We start from the raw sequence: 13,590 nt of genomic DNA, 5'->3' as shown, positions 1-13,590 counted from the left end.
AAATTCCTGGGCGTTCTCTTCTCGTGTTTGTGTCCGTAGAAACTTTTCCTCCTCGAGTGTTTGTGAAAGAATGTGTATAAGGGTGTGTGTGTGTGTGTGTGTGTGTGTGTGTGTGTTGACTCCTGGGGGGCAACTCAGGTCAACACCAGCTGTCAAGAGTGTGAGGTTCATCTGCAGGCCGAGGCCTCCCCTGCCTTTGGGGATAAACCGGACCCTCCTCACGCTCACCTTCCTCCTGCAGAGGGAGAAGCAGCTCTGCAGGAGGGTTTGATTCAGGTTCAGCACCACCAGAGGAGGTGACGACACACACACACACACACACACACACACACACACACACACAGCTGCTCGACCGACCAATAGCACTTTCAGGGGTGAGTGCTGGTCAAAGGTGAGTTAAACTCTTAGCAGGGTTAATTGTTTTTTTGTTTTCTTTCTCCCCCAAGAGGAAAATTAAAGCACTTTCAAGGGACCTTAACCAGGAGTTCTGAGACGAGGATCTTATCCTCCATGAATCCACAAAAGTTCAATAATTATTCAAACGCATGAAATCTTACCCAGCATCACCGATTTGACCTTTAATTGCATAAATGTGATAAAGAGGTATGTTTTTTTGCTTCTGTCTTGGTCTTAAGTCTTAACATCTCTTTCCAATTCCCTGAATTTGCTAAACAAACAAAAAAAAATTCTCGCCAATTTAGTCGTGGTAATTCTGCCATCAGACAAAGGAAATACAGAAAGCTCCTTTCGTCAAAATAGATAACTCTTAATGCAACTAGAGAGCATTTGTTTCACCGCCGCCGCCGCTCTCAGCTGAACCGTGTCAGAGGAGGACGGTTGAGAGGCTAAGCTCGCCATTAGCCACCACATGTCGACACTCCTCCTCTGTGGGTCCGGATACAAAGTCACAGTAATGAAAAATCTTATTATTGAAGGGTTTCACAGGAGAACCAAAACTTCATATGATGAAACATATTTGTTCTAATCGGACCGTCAAAACTAGGATTTCTACTTAAAACGATGCTGATTTCAGAGCAAAGAGATAAATGTGGCTACAGGACCGTTGAGTTCTTAAATACTGATGATCTGGATTATGTGGAGAAATCAAGCGTTTTTCAAAGGAGTGTATTCAAATTCAGTGACTTTTTTTTAGCCTTACTAAATTCACAGAAAAAAAAAAAATTGAGCACTTTTCTAAACTTTCAGGACTTGTTGGGAGCCCTGAAGTTGCAGCAGGCGAGCTGCGTCTGAGCATGCGAGTCCACAGACAGAGAAGACAGTGGTCTGGGTGGGGGGGGGTGAGGGAGGAATTGGCAGAGAAACAGACCAGCCTGTGTTGCTGCTCTACCACCTGGGCAGAGAGTCTTGGCACAGCATCAGACGCCACCCTGCCAGCCTGGCACGGCACCGCCGCCTCAGGGCTCAACACCCGCCTCCTCTTGGCCGGCCCAGCCTGGCTCGGCCCGGTTCACTGAGGCTCATAGGCCTCTCCAAATAGCCCGTCTTCATAAAGCCTGAGGGTGCCCACGGGTGTGCACATGTAGGGAGCGCACAAGCACACGCTTCAATTAATTCATTTTTTTATTTTAAGTCAGCGGCAGACAAACTGAACTTTGTATTTTTTTACAGTTTACTTTAAAAAAATCCATTAGAAGACGTTTGTGCTGTACAAGTTCAAGAATACAAAACCCAGAAGCACAGAAATGAGAATACGGGGAATATCATCTGGAGACGTTTGGTAGAAAGTCCGTCAGCTGACTTCAGTCCTCGTCCGACAGCTCCAGGTCCTCCAGCACGTCCTCGTCCCCTTCGGCCAGTTTTACCAGAGCAGAAGAAGACAGCGGCTGAGGAGCCTTTGACGGCCCTTCCTCCTCGTCGCCATCGTCATCACCATCTAAGAAAAACAGGAAGTTGACACCTCAAATTCAGCTGCGAGTAATTTGGCCGCGACATGACTTGCTTGTCCTTGAATCACTAACTTGTCTGACTTCGGCGGTTTGAGTTACGGCACTCGTCTCATCAGCGAGGGGCGCGCACGCTAGCGAAGACCGCCACAAAACTGAACTCATGGCAGGTAAATATTGTTCAGTCGTATTTTTGCCTCATGCGATTCTGCCCCGGACAGGAAGGGTGATGACAGTTTTGACGCTAAATCAGAACGGGAACGCAGCTCGTAGGCTGTTTGTTAAATGCCAGGCTGTAAATATTCACTCAACCTGTGAAAAGATGGAGGACGAAGCGTTGGGAGCACCTGCTGTTCACCGGTTCGGCTCTGAAACCGCGTGCGGTTCGGCTGCACCTGCGGAGGCTTCAGGCTGGTGGCGGCTGTCTGAAATGACGTTGTGAAGATGTTGCTGAAGCAGACTTTTCTCTCGCTCGTGTCCACCGTTAGAGGGGGAAGGACTCATGGAACGTGCGATTGTGCTGTTGCTATAGCAACCAGCCTGCCTCCTATGAGGTGTCACCGTGACAATTCTAGATGGAAGAAAAAAAAAAAAAGTATGTACTAAAGTTGGTGAAGCAGCTCAGCTTCCATCGTGTGAAAGCGTGAAAACGGCTGCCCGGGAGGTCTGACATTCATCTGCATGTCGGACGAGTTGACGAGGATCTTTGGACGCGAGTCCCGACGCTGCGCTTTGACAGACGTAGCTAAGTCACAAACGGACGCTCAAGCTAACTGTTACAACACGGGAACAAAATCACAACAGCCGCCAGTTTGGACGCCGTTATCTCTGCCACTACGCTGTCGGAACGGTCTGTTTCTCATTCAACAGCCCTGCACGAATCGTTGCAGGGAGTTCATCCAAAGGTACGAAGTCTTTTAGCACCAACCTGAGTCTCCATCGTCACTCATGTCAGACAGGTCAACGAGCTCTTCATCATCATCCTCATCTTCTGACCCGCGGCTGCCCTTTTTACCTGAGGTGAGACACAGAAAAACTGTTACACTCAAGTGTTGAGCTGCAGTAACCGCCCCCCCCCACCCCCCACTGTTTCCTAAGTGTGCGTTGCTCCGTCGCTGACGTCTGAGGACGTTGGAGACACCTATATGTGGGCCAGGCATCAGAGGCTGCAAGTGTCTATTTCCTCCTGGGATGCAGCGGAGAGTCGATTACAGACGCCGCCGCCGCACAAACACCCATGACAGTTTACTACTGGCAATTTCAGACATCTTATGCTCACGGCCTAAATATAGTAAATGGAGATAGCAGACAGGTTTCACAGCTACAATGAGGAGTCTGTGTGTGTGTGTGTGTGTGTGTGTGTGTGTGTGTTTGCGGGAAAGCTTGTCGGGGAGAAGTTGGGAGTTTGTCTGAAATGGTGTTGTGTTATACTCAGGGTGTTGGTGTGTGTGTTGTCTAGCCAAAGGGACAACTGGGGTCCACAGGCTTTGAAGTTGAGGTGTGATGAGAGGCTGGCGGCAGCAGAGGGGGAGAGGGGGAGAGAGGGAGCGAGAGAGAGAGAGGGAGAGAGAGAGCGAGAGAGCAGAGCTATTTCCTCTTGTCTCACGCACAGACACAAGCTCGCTCTCACAAACACACACACACACACACACACAAGCTCTCTCTCTCACACACACGCGATTTAAATGCAGATAAACAACATCTATTAAAATATCAGGTACTTCCCTCACGATCTAAATTTAAGGTGACAAACACGTTTGTTGTCTCTGTCACTCTTTGTTGCTCAGACAATGCTAGAAGATTCCAGCACTACCTCAAAGGTTGCCCCTAAATGACCTGAAACACACTCACACACATCCATCTAAGCCACCACCACCACCACACTCACACCCCCCCTCTTTCCGGGAGTGTGAGACCACAAAAGCTTTGGTGAGCTGCCCAAAAGCTCTTGGCTCTTTAAGACTGGACGACAGGGTGGTGGGTGTGCATGTGTGTGCTATCATCTCAATGTGTGTGTGCACGTGTTGCAAGGACATGCGGAAAGAGGAGGGGTGGGGTGGGGTGGGGGGTGGGGGGGTGGGGGGTGGGGTGGACTTGGGAAAAAAAAAGGAGCTTGAATGAAAGAGAGAGAGCGAGCGAGAGAGGTAGAGAGGAGTGGGAGCGGCCATCTCGAGCTGTTCCACTGGGCTGGTTTGAATTAGGAACTCCCGCTGGGATCCAAGCCTGTACTTCCTGTCGGGGGTGTGTGTGTGCGTGCGTGTGTGAGGAGAGATGAAGGGGGGGGGGGGTAGAGAGGCGGAGGCCCGACGCTTGCCGGCAGCTGCCCATCCGTTTGTTGGGACTCTCCCTACAATGAAGTCCAGATGCATTAAAGCAGAAAAAAATCCCCTGCCGCCTACTCTTTCCCTCCGTGACCTTGCGTCGGGCTTTTGTTGTTTCGACCTGGAACACGTCCGAGTTTGCAGCTGCCTGTGACCTCCGGACAACCCCAAATAGGACAAGAGACACAAGAGGGGAGGAAGCGGATGGTTCCTCTCTGCTGAGAGAACTGATCGTCTGATAAGCAAAGTTCTTCTCCTGAGGTCTATTTGAGATATTTTCAGTTCCCCAAAGAGGGTCAGATGGTGGCGGTGGACACGTCAGAGCTCAGAGCCTCGTGGGTCACCTGCTCCGTGCAGTCAAATCTGAACTGAGAAAGATAACAGTCATCAAACCGAGCTGTCACCACCTCTTCCACTGTGCTGCTGCTGCAAAGTTGAGGAAAACGCTGCAATGGAACACAGCCCCCTAGAGGCCAAGATGGGCACTACATCAAACTCTCCAGCTCCAGAGAAGCTGCTGCCTGGACGAAAACGAGCGATAGAGAGAGAGAAGAGAGAGATGGAGCGAGACGTCTCACCTTTGATTTTTAACCCTGCATCATCATCGTCACCTCCTGACTCGCTGTCAGAATCAAACAGATCCTTGAACTCCTTCTTGTCCTCCTCCTTCTTCTCCTGTAGCTTCCTGCGTTTGATCTCTGGGAGGTCCAGATCCTCCATCTTGACAGAAACACAAAACAGGGTCAGTACACAAGCGCCGCTTTCATGGTCTGAGGAGAGACGGTCATAAATTCGGTTCTGCCAGTAAAGTGTTCCACTGTATAGCATGACTGCTTCATGATTTACATAAAAGACTAATTCTTGTGGGCAAAAAGCTGAAAATGGTTCCTGATGTCTGAGTGGGACGATGTTGCTGGCTCTGCTTCTTTACCCGTTCCTTGCCAGAGATCTCCAGCTGGATCTCCTTCTCTCTCAGCTTCTTCCACTGGCTGTGGTACCGAGTGAGAGGAGTTCCCTCCGTCCCGATCTGCTTCTCCCAGGCCACCTGATCAAACAAGTACATAGAGGTGCTGAGTGAGTACTATGAAAGTACAGCGAGTGAATACTGTAGCCCAACCTCGTGATGGTCAGAGCTGTTGGTTCTATTGTCCAGTCATTCGTTTTCCATCCACCCTACTTTGTTTTCCATCATTCGAGGTTCCACTGCTATTTTAATTACATCATCTCGCTGCACCCTCTTCTTCTGTGGTGGTAGAGGGGAGAATTAGAGCGCCACCTACTGCTTACCTGCATGGAAAAACTTCTAAATATTAGTAAAAGAGCCTGAGGGAATCGGAGTAACTTGATACTTTCATGATGGCGTGATAATCAGCTTCACGAGAACTGAAGGAGAAATACCGCTCTCTAACGACTGTTGTGGTATAAATATGTTTGGAGTCAGTGTAAAGAAAATGTACTGCAATAGCAAGTTTGACAACATATTGCAGTACTGATACTGCATCCCACCCCTGCAGTACCAGTTGGAAACGTTCACATTTTCTTTTGCTGAGTTGCTGAAAATGTGCAGACTTGATGAACCCCGACTCACGAAACGGGAGCATCTCGACTCAACAAACATTTCCCCACACAAACAACGGAGCGACTTCGGCGTCCAGCCTGGACTTTATTAATTAGACCAGCGCTGCTCAGTTTGGGCGACATGTCAGCGGGGGGCCGGAGGCTGGAGGGGGGCTGTGGCCTTTTACCCAGCAGGGTCATCCCCCTTCCTTTGCCTGCGGTGACACCTCGACTGCTGACACAATACCAGTGAGGGGTGGGGGGGAGCTGCTGGGGTTGGGGGTGCCATGGCGACAGCCCCCGTTGAGAAGAGAGCTGTGGCGCCGGCACTGCTGCCACGCCACAGTATCACCACAATACTAACACACACACACACACACACACACGTTAGTGTTGGACTTCGTTACATGAATGAGATTTCAATGAACGTGAGTAAAAATTCTCTTTTCAAATAATGACGAAACTCCAAGTGAATAAAAACGAGGCCCTGCTGTTCAAAAAGGCTTAGCAGTGGTCATGAATTTCCCCAACGACAACTTCTGTTTGACGTCCATCCTCTGCGAGGTGTTCAGGTGCTACGGCATAATCAACAAACCCCAGCCACGCACACGTCCTAGTTCAAGAGACACAGCAGGCCCGTCATTTCTGTTTGTTCTTGACATTTTATTCCTGACTGAAAGAACTTGAAAGCACCGTGTCAGGTGGGCTAGCAGAGCTGACACGTCTGAGCCTCATGAACTTCCAAATGACGACCTGAACCTAACAAGGGATGGGTGACCACACTTTATTACAAGGGTAAAGACGTTGGACCCTTCATTTGGACATGACCCTCGAAGACTTAACACCAAAGACTTGACTTGGACTTGCAGGAAAGGACTTGTGTTCATCTCTGGTGTAAACTGATAGCATTTAGAGACTGAGAGACACAGGAAATAAGCCGAGCTCACTCTCTTAATCCCAGCAGTGGTGCCTGCAGTTCAAAAACCTCTACTGTGTTTCATTAAAGAGGACGGGGGGGGGGGGGTCATCCTCCACCGCCCGTCTCCAGAGACAGGAGGACAGTCTGACATCAATGCTGGATTCAGCGCTTGTTGCAACCAAATTGACGTTATTATTTATCAGATTTCAGAGTTAGGCGAGTGGAGCCGGTCGACAGCTGACATAGACCAGCTGCTGGCTCAGTCTCGCCCAAAGCTGACGAACTGACAACAAACATCTCCTCATTAGCTCTGATTGATGTGATAGCGAGAGGGAGTCATGCTCAAGACTTCCCAGCCTCATTAATTTACAATCACAGTTTTGTTGATTGTGTCACACGTCTGGCACCGCTGACTTATTTGTCAAATCTGCTATAAGCTGCATCAGATATAATCAAAGACGCAAGTATTTAATTAATAACTAATTCCTGCCTCGTGATCGTTTCTCTCTGTAAACTCGTCGGGATGCAGTCGGACGTCCGGATATTAAATTCAAACACTTCATCATTTCATTCTCTTCAGACATTTGTGTGAAACGTTGACCATCATATGGCGAGAACCTTTGACTAATCAGTTCATCCTGGAGCCGAGGTGGATGTTTGTGTTACATCACATTCACGAGGCTGGAGCAGCGTGATGTCACCACGGTTGACTACGCACTCTGGTTGCCATGCCAACAAGCCTGGCTCCTCGGTGTTGCAGTCAGGGAGCATGTTTGTTACCCTGAGGACACGACGTCAAGAAGCCCAGGGTGGGATGCATACTCAACCATGGTGAACCCACGGTGCCCCTCACTCTGGTGCATCTCTGGGGTCATCTCACCTGGGGGTCCTTCGCTCTGGGGAGACCTCCGATGACCTCACAGCAGGACATCCCACCACTGACACCATATGTAGTGAAGCCAGAGGGTAGTTACTCAAATATGGTCTTGAACTCGGGTCATAACACGCTCACTGACTGCTACCCGGATGTCTACCTCAGGGACAGACGGATGGACGCTCGACCTGAAGTCTTCACGCACGTCGCCAGCGCAAAAGGCACCATAAGACTTATTTGACGGCCTGTCAGACATGTGGTGCACACCTGACGAAGAGGATGCTGCTGCTCTGACGCGCTGTGTGAGGATTTACGTTCATCTGCGCTCCGGAGGAACAGCATGCAGGTTCTACGGGTCCTTAAACACACCACTGTAGTTGAAGTAGGCAAAATACAGGCAGAGAGAGGGCAACTCACACCGGAACGATGGTCTCAGTGTAGTAAAACTACTCTCAATGAGTCCATCATAAAAGATAATGTATGAACCAATAATTATGAATTATTGAGGCTGTAATTTGTTTTAATGATAATCATTCTGCCTTAAGATTCACTAGACATAATTTGCTGACAACATAAAACGTTCTTCCATAAGCACATCATGAATGAGTCCATACAGTTTTAACGAGTCAAGTTAAAATATCTGACCCCGTGAACTTCAACAGCAGCGGCTGATCTCTTTCCCTCCATTGAGAAATGACTGTGGTGAGCTTTGGTGTGCAGAGTTGGTCAGAGTTTGTGCTGGACTGATCTCAGATCAGTAGGGAGCTGGTCGGAACAAGGTGTGACGAGGAGACACGAAGCACAAACGGTGAGAGCGAAGGAGGCATCTGACCTCCCACAGGCCACCTTCTAAAATGAACAATATTTGCATGTTCAAGAGAGAAGTGGTGAATGCAAAAAAAAAAAAAAAACCCCTACCAGACACAAATTATTGTTCCAACCAGAGACGACGCCTCAGCGGGGAGACTTCACCAAATTCAAAAAGGAAGTTGCAGTCACAGGTGGTGAAAGCTATTCATGTTTCCTTAAATGCCGTCTGATTCCTGCATCAAACGTCACTCCTCGTCATGTTTAGTCATATTCATCCACTCGTTAGTTAGCGTTGGTGGACCAGACGTTTGATTTTTATTTGACGAAGACGAAAGTTCTCAAATTATATTTCTTCCTGGTGAGATTTCCTGTGTGTGTGTTCAGCCGCCTGTTGAACAAACTCCACATCAGCTCTGTTATTTTAAAAGCTGATTTTAGAGGCAAATAAACACGTCACACAGATTCAAGCCAATATATTCTTTTGCAGTTTGACAGGTTTCTGGCTCTAATCTGTAGAATTGTGTGTCCTGCCTGCTAAAGCTCACCTGCCCTCGTCTGCGTGCGTGAAAGCTGCGTCGAGGTTCATAAGTAGTTTTAAAACTGAGTCAGAATGAAAATATTTCAGCGTGGCATGATGGGAAAGAGCTTTAGTTGATATAATCAGATGGAAAAGGTGCAGTGAGGACTTCAGAATGGCGGCCTGTAAAATCAGGACAAGACAGACTTTCTCCTGTGTTTCCCCCCTCAGTCTCTTTCTCTCTCTCTCTCTCTCTCTCACACACACACGCGTGCACACACACTCACTCACCACAGCGGTAGAATCGGCCACTCCAAAGGCTGCATTCTGCCTCCGTCCTGTGATGTAGCTGCTGTTCTCCTGTACCTTCTCCAGCAGCTGGCGCACCGGCTTGCAGTAATTGGCCACTTTGCATTCCTTCAGGAACGCTTTCAGCTGGATGGACACGGGTGGGGTGGGGTGGGGGGGTAGGAGAAAGAGGGGAACACTGTTAAGTTCCAGTTTGCTCAGTGAGAGCAGAGGAAGGTTTGTATTTGTTTCCATGGAGGTGAGCAGATTCAGCCTGGCAAAGTCTGAAGTGGCACCCATTCATGTGCGCGTGAACGATGCTGACCGGCACTGCGTTATTAGCTCGGACTCAACCATCCATCGAATGCTTTCTGATTCTGCAACGCTTCCATAGACGTGGTGAGATGGTACTGAACCTCGCAAACCAGCTCTCCGGTCATCAGCTAGGGGTCAGAGGTCATCCAAGATCAAGGAGAAGACTGAGGCTGTGTATGTGTCATGTGGTAAGAACCAAACCATCTCCTAGACAACGGAGTCAACTCAGGATGGTGATAAAGGTCAGGAAATGTGTCTGAAAGCTCGGAACAAGGAAGTCTGACCTCACATTGAGATTGGGTTGTCAAGCAGCTGTATCCAAGGGAGACCGCACTGACCGCCATGGCCAGAGGAGCAGCTCGCGCGTGTGCAATCGATACAGACCGAACAGAAGTTGAATGAAGAGAAGATCCGGAGTCGTGTTACCTGGATGACGGCGGGCAGGGCGAGCTCTGGGAAGCTGATGGAGTTGGCCTGAGTGTGGAAGTACTCCATCATCAGGTCATACAGCTGGTCAATCAGTCCATCCTACGAAGCGTCAGCACAACCAGAGTCACACGCAAAATATAAACTTGAATGAGCTACAATTTATGATTCTGCTCTTTGCTGTGCAACTGACATCACTGCAATGGCAAGAGGCAAATAAAACCAGACTTCACATCTGAACTGTTCTTTCAGCAGCGCCGAAACAATCATGAATGGATGTGAACCACCTTCTGGTGGGGGGTCCCAGATTACCAAATGTGAAAAAGCATGAAAAATAATCTCAATAAAAATGCAAATGAAAGAAAAAACAATCCTCTTTATAATTTTTTTAAGTAGTAGTTCAGTTGAAAGCTTTACGAACAGCAGCAGCAGTGAAGTGACTGAGGAGCCTGAAAATGTTTGACACTTGGTTGAAAACAAACAAACGTCAAAATGATAATTTTTTGATTAATTATCTATTGATCAATTTATCCATTAATTATAGCAGCCGTTACCTGAAGCAGTCTAATGCCCATCAGGTAAAAGCCATGTAAAGGTGAAGAAGGAAAACAAACATGAGTGGAGGCACATTTGGAACGCAGATGTTTCTCAAAGGTCCACATGTTTGTACCAGAACTTTAGGGGAGGGTCATTCGGTTTGGAACGCACCTGTCCTGAATAAGTGCAGTGTTGAAATCAAATGCCGTGTGTGTGTGTGTGTGCGTGCGTGTGTGTGCGTGTGTGTGTGAGAGGGTGTGTTTGTGCTGTGTCCACGAATCATCTGCACACCGAGCGAACACCAGCTTAAGGATTCTCAAGGATAAATCCTGGTCTGGAACATCCCGGATCCTACGTTAACTCTAATGACGACGAGCAAAGACGGACCGTAGGTGAGAAGCTAGAGGTGGACTCGTGGTGAAGCGTTACAGAATTTAATCCACGAGGGAGAACAAATGTGGCATCTAGAGGTAAGAATTGGTACTGCATTCCAGTCTGATGTTCAGCTTGATGTCAAGTCAAGTCAATTTTATTTGTATAGCGCCAAATCACAACAAAAGTTCTCTCATGACACTTTCCAGGTAGAGCAGGTCCAGTACCACGCTCCTTCAATGAATCTACACCCAACAATTCTCCATGAGCAGCACATCCTGCAACAGCGGCGACGAAAACCTTCCTTTTAACAGGCAGGAACGTCGAGCAGACCCAGGCTCAGTGGGGACTGCCTTCTGCTCTGACTGGTTGGGGGGAAGAGAGCAGGAGATGATGTCAAACCACTTTGATCCTAAAAGCCCAGTGGTAGATACAAGATATGTGACATTTTACTGCATTCAAGGACAGACCCATAGATACTTGTGGAACAGAAGCATATAAGTTAGGTACCACAACAGCGAGACACCTTCAATAAAAGGTCAGTTCATTTAAAACCCCATTTAGCCGCTCGTCACCACCATCATCATCACTTCGCCTCCTTGTGTGACGTGTTCAGTGTGTATGTGGGCTAGAAGGCATTCAGGGTGAGACGGATAAGTACACCTTCAGTCAGGTCTCTTGTAAGTCTTGGAGGGTTGTGGCAGCCTCCCAGGTGACGGCAGTGAAAACAGCTCTCGCAAGCGCAGTGCGGGGGATAATCCCAGAAGGCCGTGCAACAATCCTCTTGGCTGCAGCGCTGAGCGTGGTGACTCAGGGCCCCTTTTAGAGCCCTGGCAAGGGGCTTTCAGCCTTCAATCCCCTTAGGCACACACGCAGACTAACACACAGTGTCAGTAACGTGGAAATAACATTAACCAAGACTTGAACCTGTCGCCTGATCAGCTGCTGCCCCCCTCTTCAAACGCAACTATGAGCCGAGGTCCTTCAACAGGCTAACAGCTCACACTCGGCCCTACAGGAACACACCAGGTTTTTGGAAAACGCACTTATTTGCCATCGTCCTCGAAGCCAAACAAGAAAATAGGTCCCTTTCTCTACTGTGCGTGTGGAGGTTTGTGGTAAGTGTTAGCATACTTCTGTTCAAAGTCATCAAAAATACTTTTCTCCAAAACAGTATTTGCCTGCATTAATACATATTGGGAACTACTTTCATGGGCGCAGTGATATCACACAGCATCTTAAAAGGAAACTACAGGAGCGACTGCTGCCACGAATAATGACCGACTTTGTAGGTGAGGATGAGGAGGATTATGTCTGGGACAAATCCAGTTCATTTAAACCAGAGTACACAGAAGAGAAAGTGAGCAGGATGCTATGCTAACCCGGCCATCCACCACCAGTCATTGTGTGTCCCTAACGCAGCACAGAGGAGAGAAGGGGATCCGTCTTCTTGTCTGGCTCTTGATGGTAAATAAGTGCATTTCCTAAAACGTCACCTTGATCAATGTCTTACCGCTCAAACTCAGCAGAGAACTGCTCTTCTCTAGCACATTCCTACATGTAATTCTTCAAAGTTTAATCCGTCCTACATGACTACTCACCCTGTACGCCTTCTCCATGAGGTTGACTTTGCCAAGTTTCAGGATGACCGCAAAGTTGATGGGTTTCTTGCTCATTCGTCCTGGTTTCTTGTTGAAGTCCACTTGCTGGAAGATCTGTGAGGCAAAAGCAGAGAGCTGCTCAGAAATGGGATTCCCATTACAGATAGAAACGTCATCGCTAACCTTCCAGATCACTCCAGGATAAATGCCGCCCTCTCATTACGTGCAGATATTTGGACAAAATAAATGCGTGTATTGTTTTGTTTTGAGGAAATGTTGCAGATTGGAAATCGTGTGCCATCATTTTCATCTCATTGCTGCCACCTCCTTGACCTTTGAAGTCCCCGACTCTTTCTGCTGCTTGTTAGTGAGCTGTTGAAGTGGACTTGAGCAATAAATTGCTCCTGGAGTAATTTGGCACCTTGCATGTGTGTGTGTGTGTGTGTGTGTGTATGATGGAGACAACATTGTAGGCAGACCTCGGTACTGAAAACATGGAAAGGCGCTACATAAACACAATCCATTCTATTTCAAGGAGCGGCGGGGAAGACAGAAACTTTTACTTTTGTCTGTCTACGTGTAGCAAAGGCAGGGGGCGGTGGTCACCCCTCCCTGGTCTTCAACCCCGGCTATGGCGCACCAAACACTGAACCCTCTGCCTTCACCAAGTGTGGACAAAAAGCTGCTGAGTATTCTACTAAACTAATTTTATTTACTTATCTGATGACGACAGTGGGAGGTGGCAGCCACGTTATGTAATGCGTGTGTGCACTCGTGGATGCCTGAACACTGCAACACTGTTAACACGGCAGTCTAAATGGGAACAATGTGTGTCTCTGAGACGTTCCTGCTAGCTCTCCTCCAAAACCACAGCTACGGAGCAACAAACTTTAGCTGCCTCATTTGTGAATAACTTTCTCCAGTCAGTCATTTCCCAGGCTACCAGCTCTGTGTTCATATTAGACCTTCAATTTTGACAGTTACGCTTCTACTCAGTTGATTTTACATCATGCTACAGTGATGACACACTTGTATCCTCATCTGTGCAAGTGTGTGGGCTATTTATCTCTTTAGCTTTCACATCTGCCCACAGGGTACAAGTGAATTTCTTTCTTGCATTTGTGTATCAAACTATTTCTGTCTCCCTGT

General features: G+C 48.1%; 1 protein-coding gene across 2 annotated transcripts in view; it reads right to left on the bottom strand.

Annotated features, from left to right (window-relative positions):
- Positions 1-1,574: 1,574 nt before the first annotated feature.
- The window catches only part of noc2l (NOC2-like nucleolar associated transcriptional repressor), a 19,637-nt gene continuing 7,621 nt past the window's right edge, over positions 1,575-13,590 (bottom strand). For both annotated transcript variants that reach the window (XM_086214577.1, XM_086214578.1), the window contains exons 12-18: positions 12,442-12,555; positions 9,932-10,033; positions 9,194-9,337; positions 5,157-5,270; positions 4,804-4,945; positions 2,833-2,919; positions 1,575-1,894 (exon numbers count right to left, since the gene is read on the bottom strand). In XM_086214577.1, the coding sequence (XP_086070703.1) occupies positions 1,761-1,894; positions 2,833-2,919; positions 4,804-4,945; positions 5,157-5,270; positions 9,194-9,337; positions 9,932-10,033; positions 12,442-12,555 (837 nt within the window). In that variant the 3' untranslated portion in view covers positions 1,575-1,760. The remainder of the gene's footprint in view (positions 1,895-2,832; positions 2,920-4,803; positions 4,946-5,156; positions 5,271-9,193; positions 9,338-9,931; positions 10,034-12,441; positions 12,556-13,590) is intronic.

This window comes from Aulostomus chinensis, chromosome 9 (genome assembly GCF_037954235.1).
Source record: "Aulostomus chinensis isolate RoL2024-O1b breed Wild chromosome 9, RoL_Achi_v1.0, whole genome shotgun sequence".
Taxonomy (NCBI): domain Eukaryota; kingdom Metazoa; phylum Chordata; class Actinopteri; order Syngnathiformes; family Aulostomidae; genus Aulostomus; species Aulostomus chinensis.
This window is presented reverse-complemented; position numbering and strand designations above follow the sequence as displayed.